The sequence below is a fragment of the Hemibagrus wyckioides genome, linkage group LG24, assembly GCF_019097595.1.
Source record: "Hemibagrus wyckioides isolate EC202008001 linkage group LG24, SWU_Hwy_1.0, whole genome shotgun sequence".
Lineage (NCBI taxonomy): Eukaryota > Metazoa > Chordata > Actinopteri > Siluriformes > Bagridae > Hemibagrus > Hemibagrus wyckioides.
The window spans coordinates 3,442,315-3,457,455 of NC_080733.1; the positions used below are offsets into that span (position 1 = coordinate 3,442,315).

A 15,141-nucleotide genomic window follows, 5' to 3' on the forward strand; every position below is an offset into this window, starting at 1 on the left:
CTTGACTGGCCTGCGCAGAGTCCTGACCTCAACCCCATAGAACACCGCTGGGATGAATTAGAGCGGAGACTGTGAGCCAGACCTTCTCGTTCCAACATCAATGCTTGACCTCACAAATGCGCTTCTAGATAAACCCACTCCTAAACCTTGTGGAAAGCCTTCCCATTTGAAGCTGTTAGAGCTGCATAGGGCGGGCCAACTCCATATTAAACCCTACAGATAAAAAAAATGGGATGTCATTAAATTTCATGTGCATGTAAAGGCAGACGAGAGACCTTTGGCAATATAGTGTATGTTGCTGACAATTTTAAAAAATGTCAGAATAGTCATAAATTATAAGGAGCCACTTAAGGACATCCCTCTTCCATTCAATTGAGATATTTTATCCAGATATGGACATAATCTCAATCTCTAATCATAAATCTCATAGCAGTTCTCCAGAATAATCTCTTATCAAACAACTGACTCTGCGGTTCTCGGGTTTCCACTTTAATTTCTGTCCCCTAAGGTGTCATAGTTTTCCAGCTCTGTGTACAACGCCTACCATTGTTATCACTATAGGCTTCTGTATTTTGCGGTTTGGGTTTAAGACCGCGTGTGTTTTATATAGTACACAGTCTAATCATTTACTCGTGTGTGTGTGTGTGCGCGCGCGCGCGTGTGTGTGTGTGTGTGTGAAATGGGAGGCGTGAAGCCTCCTTACGCTTTTCCACAGAACTGCTGTTGCTCAGTTGTTCCAGTAAAAGCAGAAAAAAACACACCCACTCTGCCCAGTCCCATAATGGGGAAGTGAGCTGAGGCTTTCGGTTGTTTCCAAAACCAGCCATCAGTGCGACACAAAGTCAGCTCTCGGTTAAAACAGAAAGCTTGTTGTATGTAAGACAGACGAACGAAACCGATAGATCTGCCTTTCAGCGGTGAATCCTGGAATAATTTGGAAATCATTTGACCCAACGGTGAGTTTGTGAAAGCCTTCATTGCTCTGTAGGAAAGAAAACCTGTTAACTGTTCAGTTTCTAGCTGTTATTAAGTCATTAATATCCGTTAGATCTGACTTAAGTCTATTTTAACAGTTTCCTTGTTTCTTTTTACTTTCATTTCATGCAGCCAGTTAGGATGTGTGCCTTAATCCTCATCCTGCAGTTAGGCCTTTTAATCAGTTTAGACTTTACTGAGTCTTCTGGATTTCATACCACAAGAGCAGGCAAGTTCGTGCATTACTTTTGAAGCCTCCTTGGTGTGTCAGTAAGAACATTAAATATACTGACACCTTAATTATATATTTTCAGAGCCTGAACTGGACCTGGAATGCCTGAACGATTTCATAAAAGAGATGATGTGCACTTTGAATTCAGACCAAGCGGTCAGCTGCTCCGACTACAGTCTCACTGAGTATATATACGAGTCGTGAGTTGATCATTGGACCATACATTAACAACATAAACACGTCAAATGAAATGTTTTCTGAATCAGTTCAGATTGCTGTACCTTCTTTCCTTGCTGTTTTCCAGAACACTTACTTGTCATTTAAAGCAACTCGATTCCAACACATGTGAATGCACAGTGCATGTGGAGGAGGGCTTTGTTTTGAAAGAGCAATACAAGGTCGAAGTGTGGAGAAAGAAAAACTTGTTGTTCACTAAAAAATTCAGTACTACAGAAAGCAGTAAGTAGACATAGCATCTAACGTAATCATTAATGTTTTAAATGTGATCTGCAGTGACTTAGTGTAAAAGAGGTGTTTCATTGTTTAAGCAATTCATACGGCTACATCCCTGCATCTCGTCACTGTGTGGAATTTTTCTGAGAATGCTTTTTGCCAGTATGTGTAGGAACTGAATTTGTTGTCATGTGAAATAAGTTCTTATTTAGTTTGTGCCCCACAAGTCACACCATCTCATCTTATTTTAACATCAGCCCCAACTTGTCATAGCATGAGCCCCAATTTGTTCCTAATATGAGCCTCAGCTTGCCTTTTAACGTGAGCTACATTTTTTCTTAACATCAGCCCCAGCTTGTCTTAACATGAAGTTTTATATGTTAGTAGTATCACTTTCCTGCATTTATTAGAAGGATAAAACGATCCTTCTAATCCTTCATTCTTGTGCATTGAAAAGAATTTACTATTCGACAAAGTTATTTTTTTTCTGATGGTTTACAATGACTTGTGCTTGGATACTTTGATTCTGTGATTCTTTATTCTCTGTGATTCATAAAATCTGTGTTGACTGACAGTAACTAGATCATAAATACTGTCATGTACAATATAATTATTTGTTACGGTTTATGAACATCTTGCCAGTTCATAAATGCAATTCTTCTTTTAAACAGTTAAGCCTAAGAGACCTGAACAGCTGTCAGTCAGCCAAACACCGATCGGAAACTTTCTCGTTGCTTGGGACACGATGTATAGCACAGACGAAATATTCAGTCCTACCCTGATTTCGGAGCTGACTTACTATATCGAAGGAAAGAAAGGAAGCAAAAGAACTGTAAGTGAGCCGTACGTCAGTTCGCACACCTTTGCACAGATTTTTTTTTTTTATGTGAATAACTGAACTTTACAATGGCAGGGGTTTGTTTCTGTTTTGTCTTTTCCTACAGGTCACTGTATCGAGCCAGTTTGAATATGAGCTTGTAGGCAGGAACCTTGAGTCAAATTCCAACTATATTGTGATTACAAGAATAAGATCGCTCTTAAACAAAAGATTCAGTGACTACAGCGATCCGTGTAGATTTTCCACACGTAAGTATTTTGGATTTTAATTAAAATGATGAACCCATTTACTAAAAAAAAGTACAGTTTGACTCTATTATATACAACTGTGTCCTCAGCCTCATCTTCGAAGGACATTCTCAGGATAATAATTCCCGTCATAAGTATAATTCTGATCATCAGCATTTTCCTCTTCTACTACTTATGCAACAAGTAAGACCCATTTTAGTTACTTTAGATATTTTATCTACGGTTAGTCGGATGTTTGTCAGTTGTTTCAACGTTAAATTGTGTAAATTTCTTGATTGCAGGATACTGAAAGGTTGGTGGGACAAGATTCCTAATCCGAAAATAGCTTCTAGTTTTGTGAAACAGGTAGGCAGTGTTTCTGTTTCCATCCGCTGTTGTTCCCATCCTGTTTTAATACATAAATGACTGGATTAAATACCGTTCAGCATGCTTCTGAAACGCAAGACGTTTTACTGTCTGAAAAATGATGGGTCCATGATCATTTATGCACATGGCATGAAAAACTGAAAAAGGTTCACTTTCATGTCTTCTTCTTCTTCTTCTTTTCTCTTTTTTTAAAAATGTACTACTGATGACAAGGAATGTCAGGAACACGTAAACAGGAAAATTTGCTCAGATGCAGTCATTCTGGTTTAAAAATCCTGTCATTAATTTTTTGATGACAAATTCCTGTCACAGTTTCATAAAACAGCTGTATAAAAGTTCCTGTCCATTCACTAGTCACACTGAGCAATAGTGACCTATTTAAAAGAAAGAACAGAAGAGAAACACACACACACACACGTGCAAAGCATTATGTCTATATTATTTCCAAAAGATACAAATTCATTCTGTCTCATATTTTTGACGTTTATCAGGTCCCAAACTTGCTGTCGTTTCAAAACGAGTTCTCCCCTGTCCATCTCGAGTCTTCAAAGCTGATGCACTATGGGGATAAGATATGGTGATTCTTTACATTTGAGACATTTTCGAAGTGTTACACAAAGTTCTCTTCTTGTTAAGAGTTTTTCTAAAGTCCCGCTGTTTTCCCGACTATAGGCCCGTGTCTTCTCCTGTAGACATCAGACGTGAAAATAGCCTCAACAGCCTCGATAAAGATTCATCGGGAGTGAGTTACAGCCAAACAGGAATTCAGGTTTTGGACGAAAACAGCCTTGAAAATATCGCTAATGGGAAAAAATCTCAGTCAACAATCAACGGGATACCCATGTCGAAACATTATTATCAAAACTCCGATTTCAAGGTAAACAACACAACCACTGAACTCTCTAAGTATGACTTTCCTCCTCTGGATAAACACCTAGACCCGATAAAGATAGACACAGAGTACAGCCCGTGTACCCTGTGTACTGCAAGCTCAGGGTCTGAAAACACCTCCCCGAGTCAGTTCACACCCTCCAGCAGCGAGATTACTGTGGTTTACGGATATAAGAGCATTAGTAGTCTCCTTGATAGTGCATCTGAGTGCCAATCAGTTAACAGCTCTCATAATGATGATAATCAGTTCCCGGAGAAGCTCATGAACAGCAAGAACATTCCCTTAGAAAGCCCCATCATCCCAGTGGAGAACGAATATAAAGATCTTCATAGCTTACTCTGTAATTCCGAAGAACAACAAAGCATCATCGCTGCTCCTGAAATAAAACAGCTCGGTGGCCTGGACTTACATACATCTCCAGGTATTGAAATCGACTGTTCCTATCACAGGGTTTGAAGTCGCAGTTCGGAAAGAGAATTTCCATGATTCCATTGAATGTCTGCCGTCGTTTTCTAGCAATTTAGCGGCGAGATCAGGCTTAAAAAATAACAAAGTGCGTAATCATACTACACACTTGCGGACAGCTTGATGAACACCGCAGCCTCATTATCCAGATGTTCCCTGAGATCCGCTGTTTAAGCTCCGTAAGTATGGGAGTTTTCCAGGTGACATTTTTTTTTTTTTATGTTTCAAACTATAGCAATATCAATGACATGAATTTAAGTTTAACTGTACAAATGCTTACTCTTGCTTAAAGTGTTGCACTGTATTGCATGGCTATCGTTGCGTTTTACTTCGGCACAGCATTTAAGCAATGCAGTAATCATAACTAATGCATGCAGCTAATGACTCAACAGTAAAATGTCAAACGCTAAAGCAGAAATACAGCTGACGGTTGAATGTTTTTATGCAGTCTGGTGTCTAGTAATATGGTTACTGATGAACGAAGATAAAAAAAAAAAGATCACAAACGATGATAAGGATCAGATATCAATGCATTTAGACGCGAGCAATGAAAACCAAAGAAGTGCAATGTAATGATGTGTAATTACAGAACTTGTGAAAGCATGGGCAAAACATAAACCACTTCCTTGGTGTCTCTTACTTTAATGTGAGAATGTGATCTGAGATAAGGCAGCAGACACTGGACCCTATCGCACTATTTAATATGGATAAACAATATCCCTAATAGAGAGCAGCACCTTATGAAGTAAACTGTGTTTGTTATTATATGGTGTACTAAAACATAAAACTTTTTCACTGGAAGCGTCATGGAAATGCTAAGCATGGTGGAATGTTTTTCGTAGGTGGTCATGCCTCAGAGAAAACCTATTCAAACAATGCTGTTGGTTCCTCTGAATGTAACGTTGCACCGTTCAGGAAAAACCTGATCATGGAAAGAACCTTTTGGAATCTTGCTGAGATTTAATCGAGTCTGCCATATGTAAATAGTGTAGACTATGTAGTACAATTAGCCTGTAAATACTTAATTTCCTTTTAGAGTTACGTCTGGTGGCAGGGTTTTAAATAACAACGCTTATGATGATCTGTTCGATATCAGAGAGACATATTTGGACTGACTGAACAGACTAAGCAAACAGACATAAATAACTTTGAGGACTGAGAACGGTTTTAAGATTTATAAAATAAAACACCCGCAATACAACTCAAGAAAAGAGCTCACAGGAAGCGCTGTAATTTAACTGGACAGAGATGCTAAATTGTTAAGGACGTGTCCGAGTGGAGCTGGAGCAGTGCCTGAGAACATGACACCTGTGAAGAGGAACAGCACCACAGCGCCTAATTTCTCTAGAAATCTCCTGAATGGTTGCAGTCAACAGTAAAGTGGTATAAGAGGAAACTCTGATGCCTCACAGATTGTATAGCCTCTGCTAAGGTTAACGGGGCTCAGGCCGGATACAAAGCCGGATTTATCTTTTAAAAACAGTTTGGATTATTTACACAAGAAATATGTTATTCGTGAAAGTTCAGGAAAAAACGTCCGTATCCTACTTCGTACCCCCGAGAGTGTCTACATTTATTTAAAAGACCACTAACTAAATCTAAAACAGCTTCAGCAGCTTCATCATATGCAACGAGCTACTGCGATTTTATATGTATATGTACACCAATCAGGCATAACATTATGACCACCTGCCTAATATTGTGTTGGTCCCCCATTTGCTGCCAAAACAGCCCTGACCCGTCGAGGCATGGACTCCCCTAGATCCCTGAAGGTGTGCTGTGAGATCTGGCAGATCCTTTAAGCCCTGTAAGTTGCAAGGTGGGGCCTCCATATTTAAAGGATACTTACAAGACTTAAAGGGTACTTTTGATAGATACTGACCACTGCAGACCGGGAACACCCCACAAGAGCTGCAGTTTTGGAGATGCTCTGATCCAGTGGTCTAGCCATCACACTTTGGCCCTTGTCAAACTCGCTCAAATCCTTACACTTGTCCATTTTTCCTGCTTCTAACACATCAACTTTGAGGACAAAATGTTCACTTGCTGCCTAATATATCGCACCCACTAACAGGTGCCATGATGAGATCATCAGTGTTATTCACTTCACCTGGCACTGCTCATAATGTTATGCCTGATCGGTGTACACATTACGTCAACTTTAAACCGCTTGTGAATTTAATACGCACTCGTTTTGTTAAAACCGGTTGTTTCATATTAAAAGAATTAAAAAAAGAAATATGAACAAAATAAATAAAGCAAACCAGTTTAATTGTGTAAATAAAGACAAATTTCAGATGAGATGAGATTCAGCTTTGAATATTGTACCTGTAGAAAGATTAAGAGATGCAGTTTGTTTTGACCATAGTGTAAATATGCCAGTAAGTTAAATTAGTTAAAGTATTTTCTGTACAAGAAAAGTGTCATTATGGAGAACAGTCATTGTGGAGGAGGGTGTGTGAGGAAGGTCTTGGGGGTGGGTGGGTTAGTGCATTAGAACAGACCGGTTATTCAATTAAGAATTGAATTCCCCCGGGTAAAGGTGAATGAACTGTAATGGCCAACGTGTGTAAACGTGCAGTGTACCACAGCAATGTCTTTTACTGTTATGCAGCACTTTATTAGAGCCAGTACTGAGTGAGCGATTCATGACTAGTAGTGTGAAATCTTCCTGATTCAACAGCATGGAGTCAGGGAGGATACACACGTACGCAAGGGAAGTTTGACCGATGCTCACCAAGACACTTCGCTTTCAATTAGAAAAAAGAAAAGAAAAAATTGCCGTTTCCTGCGTGATGTGCTTGATCTACTGTCTTTTTTTTCCCACTGTTTTTCATTTTCTTTTCTTTTCTTTTTTTTTCTTTCCTATTCTTTTCTTCACTAACATCTAATCCATCTTTTCTGAACTGTAATGCGACTTTTTCTGTTTCAGTAATATATTTTTTAATTATATTCTATTATATTTTTTTATATTCAATTATCACTGATGTAAGTTAAAACAAATTTTATATCTGCTGCTAAAAAAAAAATTATTTTCCTGCCATTTACCTGTATGGAGTTACCTTTTTTTAGAGTATTAGGGGTGTGGCCAAATGCCAACTATACGCCATCTACCTGGTGATTGGCATTTATCTACCTACCCATGTGAGTGTAAAGAAAAGAAATTGCTAAAACTTTTGTAAATCTATCAGATATTTTTTTATTTTGTTTGTTTTTTAAAACATTCCTGAAACAGCCTCGCCTACACGGCCTGTGTAGAGTTTTTTGTTAAGTATCTCTGGGTTGCCAGAATTCCACACACCTTCCCAAAAAAAACATGGCAGGACACGTCTGATGTGCTGGGATTTTATCTCGCCTGTATTCCCAGCAAATTTTTTAACTGACGGCATCTTCATTCGGAATGCAGAGAAATCAATAGTCCATTGTCTATATGTGAGTGCATGAGATTTAGATGACATTTCACTGGCTTTGACACACCAGACGTTGTGTGTGTGTGTGTGTGTGTGTGTGTGTGTGTCATATTGTGGCATTTGGGTTCTATTTGCGGGCTGATATTCATCTTAATCACTAACAGGAATAGATGAAAATAGAAATAAAAGAAGGGAATGAGAATGTGGGAATGTTTCTGTGATGCTGGAGGCACAAGCATGATTCCTGTCAGGCAGGAGAAGGGGTGGGGCAGTGTGGGGGTTATGTATTATTGTGTATAGTGTAAACAGCTTTGTGTTACATTTAGCGGAAAAATAAAATAGAAATCACTTTATCCTTGTAATGTGGCTGTATCCTTTCCCTTTGGTTGCTGTTAGATACTGTACATATCAGAGACATCCGCACGGTGAGGTGACCAGGTTTCAGCTTGTGTCTGTACTTGTATTGTGCTTGTATTACTCTTGTGTCATTCACTAGGGATGATTTCTGTAAGAAAGGCTGTTTGTTCTGGGTTTTTCTTTACACACCACTACATAATTATCATTTACTGCCTCATAAATATGGCATTTGTTTTTATTCATGACTCATATGAGGTATTGAGCAAGTCGTGTGCATGTCACATGAATGATAACTAAACTGTCAGGGTAGAAAGATAAGATAAAATTCAGTTTCAGGTTTCATTTACATTTATGAAAATTAACATCTCTGAAAATATGTAAATTAACCATGGCTTTTTAGTATCTCGCTCTCTCGCTCTTTCTCCCTTCACCCTCACCCTCTTTTCTCTCTTTCTTACCCTACCTCTTTCTCCCACACCCTCCCTCACTTTCACTTTTTCTCTTTTATATCTGTATGTTTAATATATCCATTTCCATGGTGTTACAGTATTTACTCTGGTATCCAAACAATAACCCTGACTCTCCCATTTTTACTGAAGATCCAATTCTCCAATCCCATATGTCTTGACGAAAGACAAAGTCCGTCAGATTTGGATTCAACTACACTGATTCAACTTAATAAGGGCTGGAATGTATTGTAAATTTCAGACTAAAAGATTAAAAACTAAATGCAGATGTCTGGAATCAGGTCCTTCCAGGATTTTGCAGATTTTTGCAATCACAAAAAATAACACAGAATCAGTCAGATTCAGTGAAATTCTGAGGAGCTTGAAGTTGCGGAATGAGAAAAGCTACAAAGTCAAGCATTTTTGGCGGTGAAAATAACTCAGAAATCCTGCAGAAATCATAAAACCTGTTGAGAGAAGACATTACTGGGTCTTTGAAAAGTACTTATTAACTTTCATATCTGAAAATCAGATATAGAACATCTACATATATTTGTGCTGTTATTGTGAGATGTATTTTTTTATTGTGTAATTCCTTTCTTTCTTATTAAAAATGAATGTATATACTGTGTTTACAGTCCAAATAAAGATCTCACTAAATAAAAAATAAATAAATAATGCCTACGAAACGCTCATTTCTGACCATCATATCAAACCTAGATTAAAAATGGGGTCCAAAAAGAAACAAGGTTTTGACTTCGGTTGATATGAATATTAAATATACCTATTAGAAAGGTGATGCAGGAATCTTTTATTAATAAAAGGATGAAAGCCTCACTTTTATTATCTACTAATCTAAAATCATGACTGAGTTTTAAGAACAGCAGACTGGCCTTTTCCACAGTTGTAAAGGTTTATTGCACTCTATCTACTTGTTTCTGAATCCATTACTTGAAAGCATAAATACAATCATTACTCTAGGTTTTAGTGCAGCACTTTCTAACTGCTTTAATGTGAACGGTTTAACTGCACTACGATGCAGAATGGATTAAGGAAACGCAGCTTTTATGGGCTGACTATAGAAAAATCGATACTCCATTATCTATTTGTGACTGTGGGACATTTATCTGATCAACACGACGTAAAACGTTTCCGCTTCTTTCTCGAGTTTCACTTGCAACACTCCAGTCGTCTTGCTTCATATTATAAAGCCTTTTTTCGAACAAGGGTGCAGGCTTTCATTTAATTCTTCGTCTTTAGAAGCTTTGAACTGGTTCTTAAAACCAATTTCCACGTGATCACGTTTACTAGTGGAGCTCGACAACTCTCTTAATCAGAGGACATGGAGTTTGCTCCTGATTTGTTGTGTCCATGTTGATCATTGAATGTCTCACTACACAGTGGTGCTTATTATGAAGCTCGTATGAAAGTAGACGCTCAGGGATTAAAGAATTTGTTGTTGTTTTAATTATATTAGGTATTTATGTTTCTATCTTGCCTACTAGGGGTATAATATTCATAGAAAAGTTCCAAAAGAACAAAAAACATGTTTTTCCCCATACAAATGTCAGAGTAAATGTTGACCTCAAACCAACGTCTGCTCTCCAAGACGCTCTAGCGCTTGTTCATATGAATCTAAGATTTGAAGAGGTTTATCTTCAACCACAGAAATTCTGTGTAAGGTTATCCAAGAGAGGGCAAAAAAAATCACGGCTAAAACACACTGAAATCCAACAAGATCCTGACTCATTTCATATAACACTAACACAGGATATATAATTATATAAATATATTATAAATTATAAATATATAATAAATTATATAAATATAATTTATTTAATCTGATTGAAAAATTCTGATAAGACAATTTTATGGGAAAGTGGTTACTGAAACAATTATAAGAAATTGTTGTGTGTTGACTTTGGTCATAGATGTGACAGTTAATGTGGTGGACGGGATATGACGAAATTTCCTTTAATGGGGTTATTCATTTTCCTGTAATTCAGTGAAAAACAAAGACAGTCTGCTTGGCACATATTTATTCATCTTGAGAGCAGAAATCTATGAAAATAGATTATATGACAAAAGATACACCCACTTAGTCATATACAGTATACTTGTGATTATAAACAGACCAAAAGCTCAACCTGCATGATTGTCAGAGAGTATGGTTAAAAATCAACATATACAGTATATTAAAATTAATGTATTTATATTTATCCTAAGACCAACAATAAACTATTGCTTATTTGTTATTCAGTAAGTGCTGAGAAGTGAATTAGTGGCATGTACGTCGTAAATCTAATAAAGCTATGTATAAAAAAAAAAATTGGCATTAAAACAAATACAAGATGTGAATCAATTGGAATACCGAGTTATTTTAGATTATATTCTGGCGGGATACGGAACTAGTGACAAAGTCAACTATTTTGTTGCACCAAGCCAATATTATACATCAATATTATACATTTTTGTGTCTTTGGTAGCTCACAACACTGTATATCAATTACCGAGAGTGACAAGTCAAAACAGCTTTTGAAAATCTTTAAAACATCATTAAAACATTGGCAGGATATGTAAACACCACGACAAAACCTGATCTTTAATACATATCAGATTCATACTGCCTGTGCACAGGTACGAGATGGTCTTGTGAAAACTGGAATAAGGAGAACCCTGAGAGAGTGAGGGACAGAGTGAGGCTCTGAAATCATCCTTGTGCTCAAGAAAAGCATCAAAAATCTACGTTATGAATCCTTCACAATGAGAAAAATTAGTGTCTAGCATTATTAACAACATCATTCCCATCAGGAATCATATTATAGCGTGAATACAGAGCACAGATAACTACAGGTCCGATTCATAATTTAAGAGAACTAACAGCAACCTGAAAAAGGAGACACGGATCACAGCACGAAACATTCATCATGTTCTTAGTGCATGTTAGGATGAGATCTTGCATTGTTTTTCATACAAAAGTGGTTAGATTTTGTGGATGACTGACTTCATCGGCAAGTTATGAACAAAGTCATCACAAAGCCTCTAACCACAACCACAAACCTTTTCATAGAAATTATGTTGTGCAAGAAGTTTAATAAAAGCTCACAGGATTTATATTTAATCTCAAAACAAATTAAACATGCAGCAATGAGAACATATATATATACACTTAATAGCCAAAAGTATATGGACACCTAAACATCTCACACACAGAATGTGAGACTTGATACTGTTGTACACAAGGTTTTTGCATGCTGTAGCATTACATTTTCCCATCCATGAACACATGGTGTGTTAAGGTTACAGTGGAAGAACTGGAGTGTCCTGCACTGAGCCCTGACTCTGACTCAACCCCACTGAACACCTTTGGGATGAAGTGGAACTCTGAATGAACCCCAGACCTCCTCACTCTTACAACATCAGTGTCTGATCTCACTAATGCTCTTGTAGCTGAATGATCACTAATCCCCAGAGTCACGCTCCAACATCTAGTGGAAAACCTTCATAGGAGAGAAGAATGGTGGTTATTATAACTGTGGAGAGAGAGGGCAATAAATCTGGATTGCGATCATTAAGGTTATTTGGGTGTGATAGTCAGGGATGCACATACTTTTGGATATATAGTGTATTTTATCAGTTTAAATCTCTTTTCACCATGTATTTAAACTGAACCGTTAAGTAAATTGTCACTAATTGAGAAGATTGTCTATATTAGTATTACATAATCTAAGATAATAATAGCATAACCCAATCTGCATTGAAACCTCTGGGGCCAATGACTTTCCAAAATGATCACATGCATAAAAAAAACCCTATAAAATATAAATGAATGAGAATAGGTTTTCCATAAAAAACAGCGATACAACATGTTCAACCAAACCCCACCGACGTGTTAATACTCAGTAGAAATACGACTGTATTATTGCTAGTAGTGTGAGAACGGCTAACACATTCAGATGCAGTGCCGCATGATTGTGAATACGAAACCCTGTAACGAGAAGAGCTAGTATTCTGGCAGATCGGCTGAGACGTTCAGCATCCGCTCCATGATGAAGAAGCACAGCGTGCCCATGAAGCCCATGATGACCATGATGAGCAGCTGCCAGCTCAGCAGCAGGTAACCGCTGTAGAAAAACGCCACTGCTGCAAAGACAGACTGACAAACAGACAGGTTTGTTACGGCCAATTTTGTAAAGTTATTCATTTTACGACACCATTAATATATTCAAAATTTTATTCAGGGTTGAGAAAAGAAAGAGAAGAAGGGTTAAACTATTGTGTAATCAGTGTTATTTGAGTTGTGAGCAAATAATTCTTTCTTTCATTCTTTCTTTTCAGCATTAATCAGGCCTTTACCTGAACAAACTTGAAGATAGCGAAGGCTGGAATGCTTTGTTCGGTGTAAACACAGCCCAGAATGCTGTAAAGCTGAGTGTTGAAACAGCTGTCTCCAAGCCCGAGCAGGAAACTGCACAGTAAGGCGATGGACACACTGCGAGAAACCAAAACATATTCATGTTCAAAACAGCAGCCATCAAATACAAAGGCTTCTGTCGTGGCAGTACCTTGGAGACAGATAAGGGTTGAGCTGTGGGCTGGAGTCAAAGACCACTGGAGCATCATTTGGGATGTTGAGAAAGATCAGGTAGAAGGCAACAAAATGCACCACCATCCCGAGGAAGACGACTGACGTGCGTCTGAAATGGTTGTTCTTCAACACGAGGCCGAACAGACCTCCACCTGAAAGCATTCAGGCCAACAAACACACTCAGTCTGGCTACATCCACGCGCCACGTCCTTTTGTTAAATCACTTCATTTGTTCTGTTTTAACTTCCACCCTGCAATATCAGAGTCTCTGGAGTCCAACTATAACGTCAGACATTTTTTACAAATAAAGGGTGTGTCCATTTTCTTGTAGTTAAATTATTATGATTAATACAAGAAGTGCAGTTCTTTTCACATGATGGACATTTTATATGCTATTAAATGTCTTTTGTTTGCTCTACTGTCATCTTTATTTAAGTAATATTCACTTTTATTTAAAGACACTGTATTTTCATTAGAGTTTAGTGTATGGCAGTTAGGTTTTTTCACTTATGCATATAATGTAATATAGCAATCACTATTATTAATATTATTATTGATATTATTATTAGTCATTATTAGTACTCTCTCTCTGTCTGTCTCCCTCTGTCTGACCTTTGTCCCCTTCTGTCTGTCTGTCTCTCTGTCTGTCTGTCTCCCTCTCTGTCTGTCTGCCTGTTCATCTGTTTGTCTTTCTCTCCCCTTCTGTCTCTCTGCCTTTCTATCTCTCCCCTTCTGTCTCTCTCTGCCTGTCGGTTTCTCTCTGCCTGTCTGTCTCTCTCTGCCTGTCTGTCTCTCTCTGCCTGTCTGTCTCTCTGTTTATCTCTTTCTTTCCCTTCTGTCTGTCTGTGTCTCTCTCTCTCTCTATGACAGTTCGTTTTTTTCACGTATGCATATAATGTAATGCAATTATTAATGTTAATATTATTAATAATATTAATATTATTGATATTATCATCATTATTAGTACACTGTAAAATGGCTCCCAACCCTACATTAACTCTCCATTGATTCCTAAACCATTAGAAGAATACATAAGCAGTTAAGAAACCATTTAGCACAATGATGAGATAGATAGATCGATAGATCGATAGATAGATAAGGGGTGGGAAATTTTTTTCAGGACTTGGAAACCCTCGACAGAAAGCTCTGTGGAAAGAACAGAAGGCCGAAAGAAAACATTTTCTTGGAGCTATTCTAGCAACAGCTCTTAGTCTCACTATGGGAAAAAAATGCCAGTTGCTTGTTTTACAATATTTAGTGCTGTGGGTGTTATCTGCCTGCCCTGCATATTAATCTCACAGCTGTCCCACAGCTGTCTGAATCTGGGAAATGACCCAAGTGTTTATGACTTGCTTCTCAGTACCACAGAGGATAAATTAGATTTATGGTGTACAACATGATCAGCTCAGTCTGTCTTCTGTAGGTGTTGTTCCTCCAGTCTCTACATGTGAGCTAGCCTGCTAAATCTAGCTAGCTAACTAAATTACAGCAAGGAGAACAAAACCGTCACATTTGATCACTTCGAATATATATGAGTTTTATTCACCTGACATTATCTAATCTGTGTATTTTGTTCTCTAGCTTTATTTGTCATTAGCTTTATTATATATATATATATATATATATATATATATATATATATATATATATATATATATATATATATATATATATATATATATATATATATATACATATATACACTATACTGCCAAAAGTATTCGCTCACCTGCCTTGACTCGCATATGAACTTAAGTGACATCCCATTCCTAATCCATAGGGTTCAATATGACGTCGGTCCACCCTTTGCAGCTATAACAGCTTCAACTCTTCTGGGAAGGCTGTCCACAAGGTTTAGGAGTGTGTTTATG

The 15,141-nt window shown here is 37.6% G+C and overlaps 2 protein-coding genes across 4 annotated transcripts in view; one reads left to right on the forward strand and one right to left on the reverse strand.

Moving 5' to 3' along the window:
• The first annotated feature begins 721 nt into the window (after window positions 1-721).
• il4r.1 (interleukin 4 receptor, tandem duplicate 1) lies at window positions 722-4,908 on the forward strand. 2 transcript variants are annotated; one of them, XM_058377795.1, is made up of 10 exons: window positions 722-956; window positions 1,108-1,204; window positions 1,290-1,407; window positions 1,512-1,666; window positions 2,332-2,492; window positions 2,605-2,746; window positions 2,836-2,929; window positions 3,028-3,091; window positions 3,604-3,689; window positions 3,785-4,908. In XM_058377795.1, the coding sequence occupies exons 2-10, from the start codon at window positions 1,117-1,119 to the stop codon at window positions 4,458-4,460; spliced, it is 1,584 nt and encodes a 527-aa protein (XP_058233778.1). In that variant the 5' UTR covers window positions 722-956; window positions 1,108-1,116; the 3' UTR covers window positions 4,461-4,908. The 2 variants fall into 2 exon arrangements, with proteins under 2 accessions (XP_058233778.1, XP_058233779.1); XM_058377796.1 differs by having other exon boundaries at window positions 1,112-1,204.
• A 5,783-nt stretch (window positions 4,909-10,691) lies between these two features.
• LOC131345027 (UNC93-like protein MFSD11) overlaps window positions 10,692-15,141 on the reverse strand; it is a 17,624-nt gene continuing 13,174 nt past the window's right edge. For both annotated transcript variants that reach the window (XM_058377659.1, XM_058377658.1), the window contains 3 exons: window positions 13,248-13,422; window positions 13,039-13,174; window positions 10,692-12,838 (listed from right to left, as the gene is read on the reverse strand). In XM_058377659.1, the coding sequence (XP_058233642.1) occupies window positions 12,686-12,838; window positions 13,039-13,174; window positions 13,248-13,422 (464 nt within the window). In that variant the 3' untranslated portion in view covers window positions 10,692-12,685. The remainder of the gene's footprint in view (window positions 12,839-13,038; window positions 13,175-13,247; window positions 13,423-15,141) is intronic.

Excerpts from the sequence above, each read along its gene's own strand:
- il4r.1 (XM_058377795.1), top strand. The coding sequence starts at position 1,117 with ATGTGTGCCTTAATCCTCATCCTGCAGTTAGGCCTTTTAATCAGTTTA. Across the intron at positions 1,667-2,331 it reads ATTCAGTACTACAGAAAGCA|TTAAGCCTAAGAGACCTGAA; the intron begins GTAAGTAGACAT and ends TCTTTTAAACAG. Across the intron at positions 3,690-3,784 it reads CACTATGGGGATAAGATATG|GCCCGTGTCTTCTCCTGTAG; the intron begins GTGATTCTTTAC and ends TCCCGACTATAG.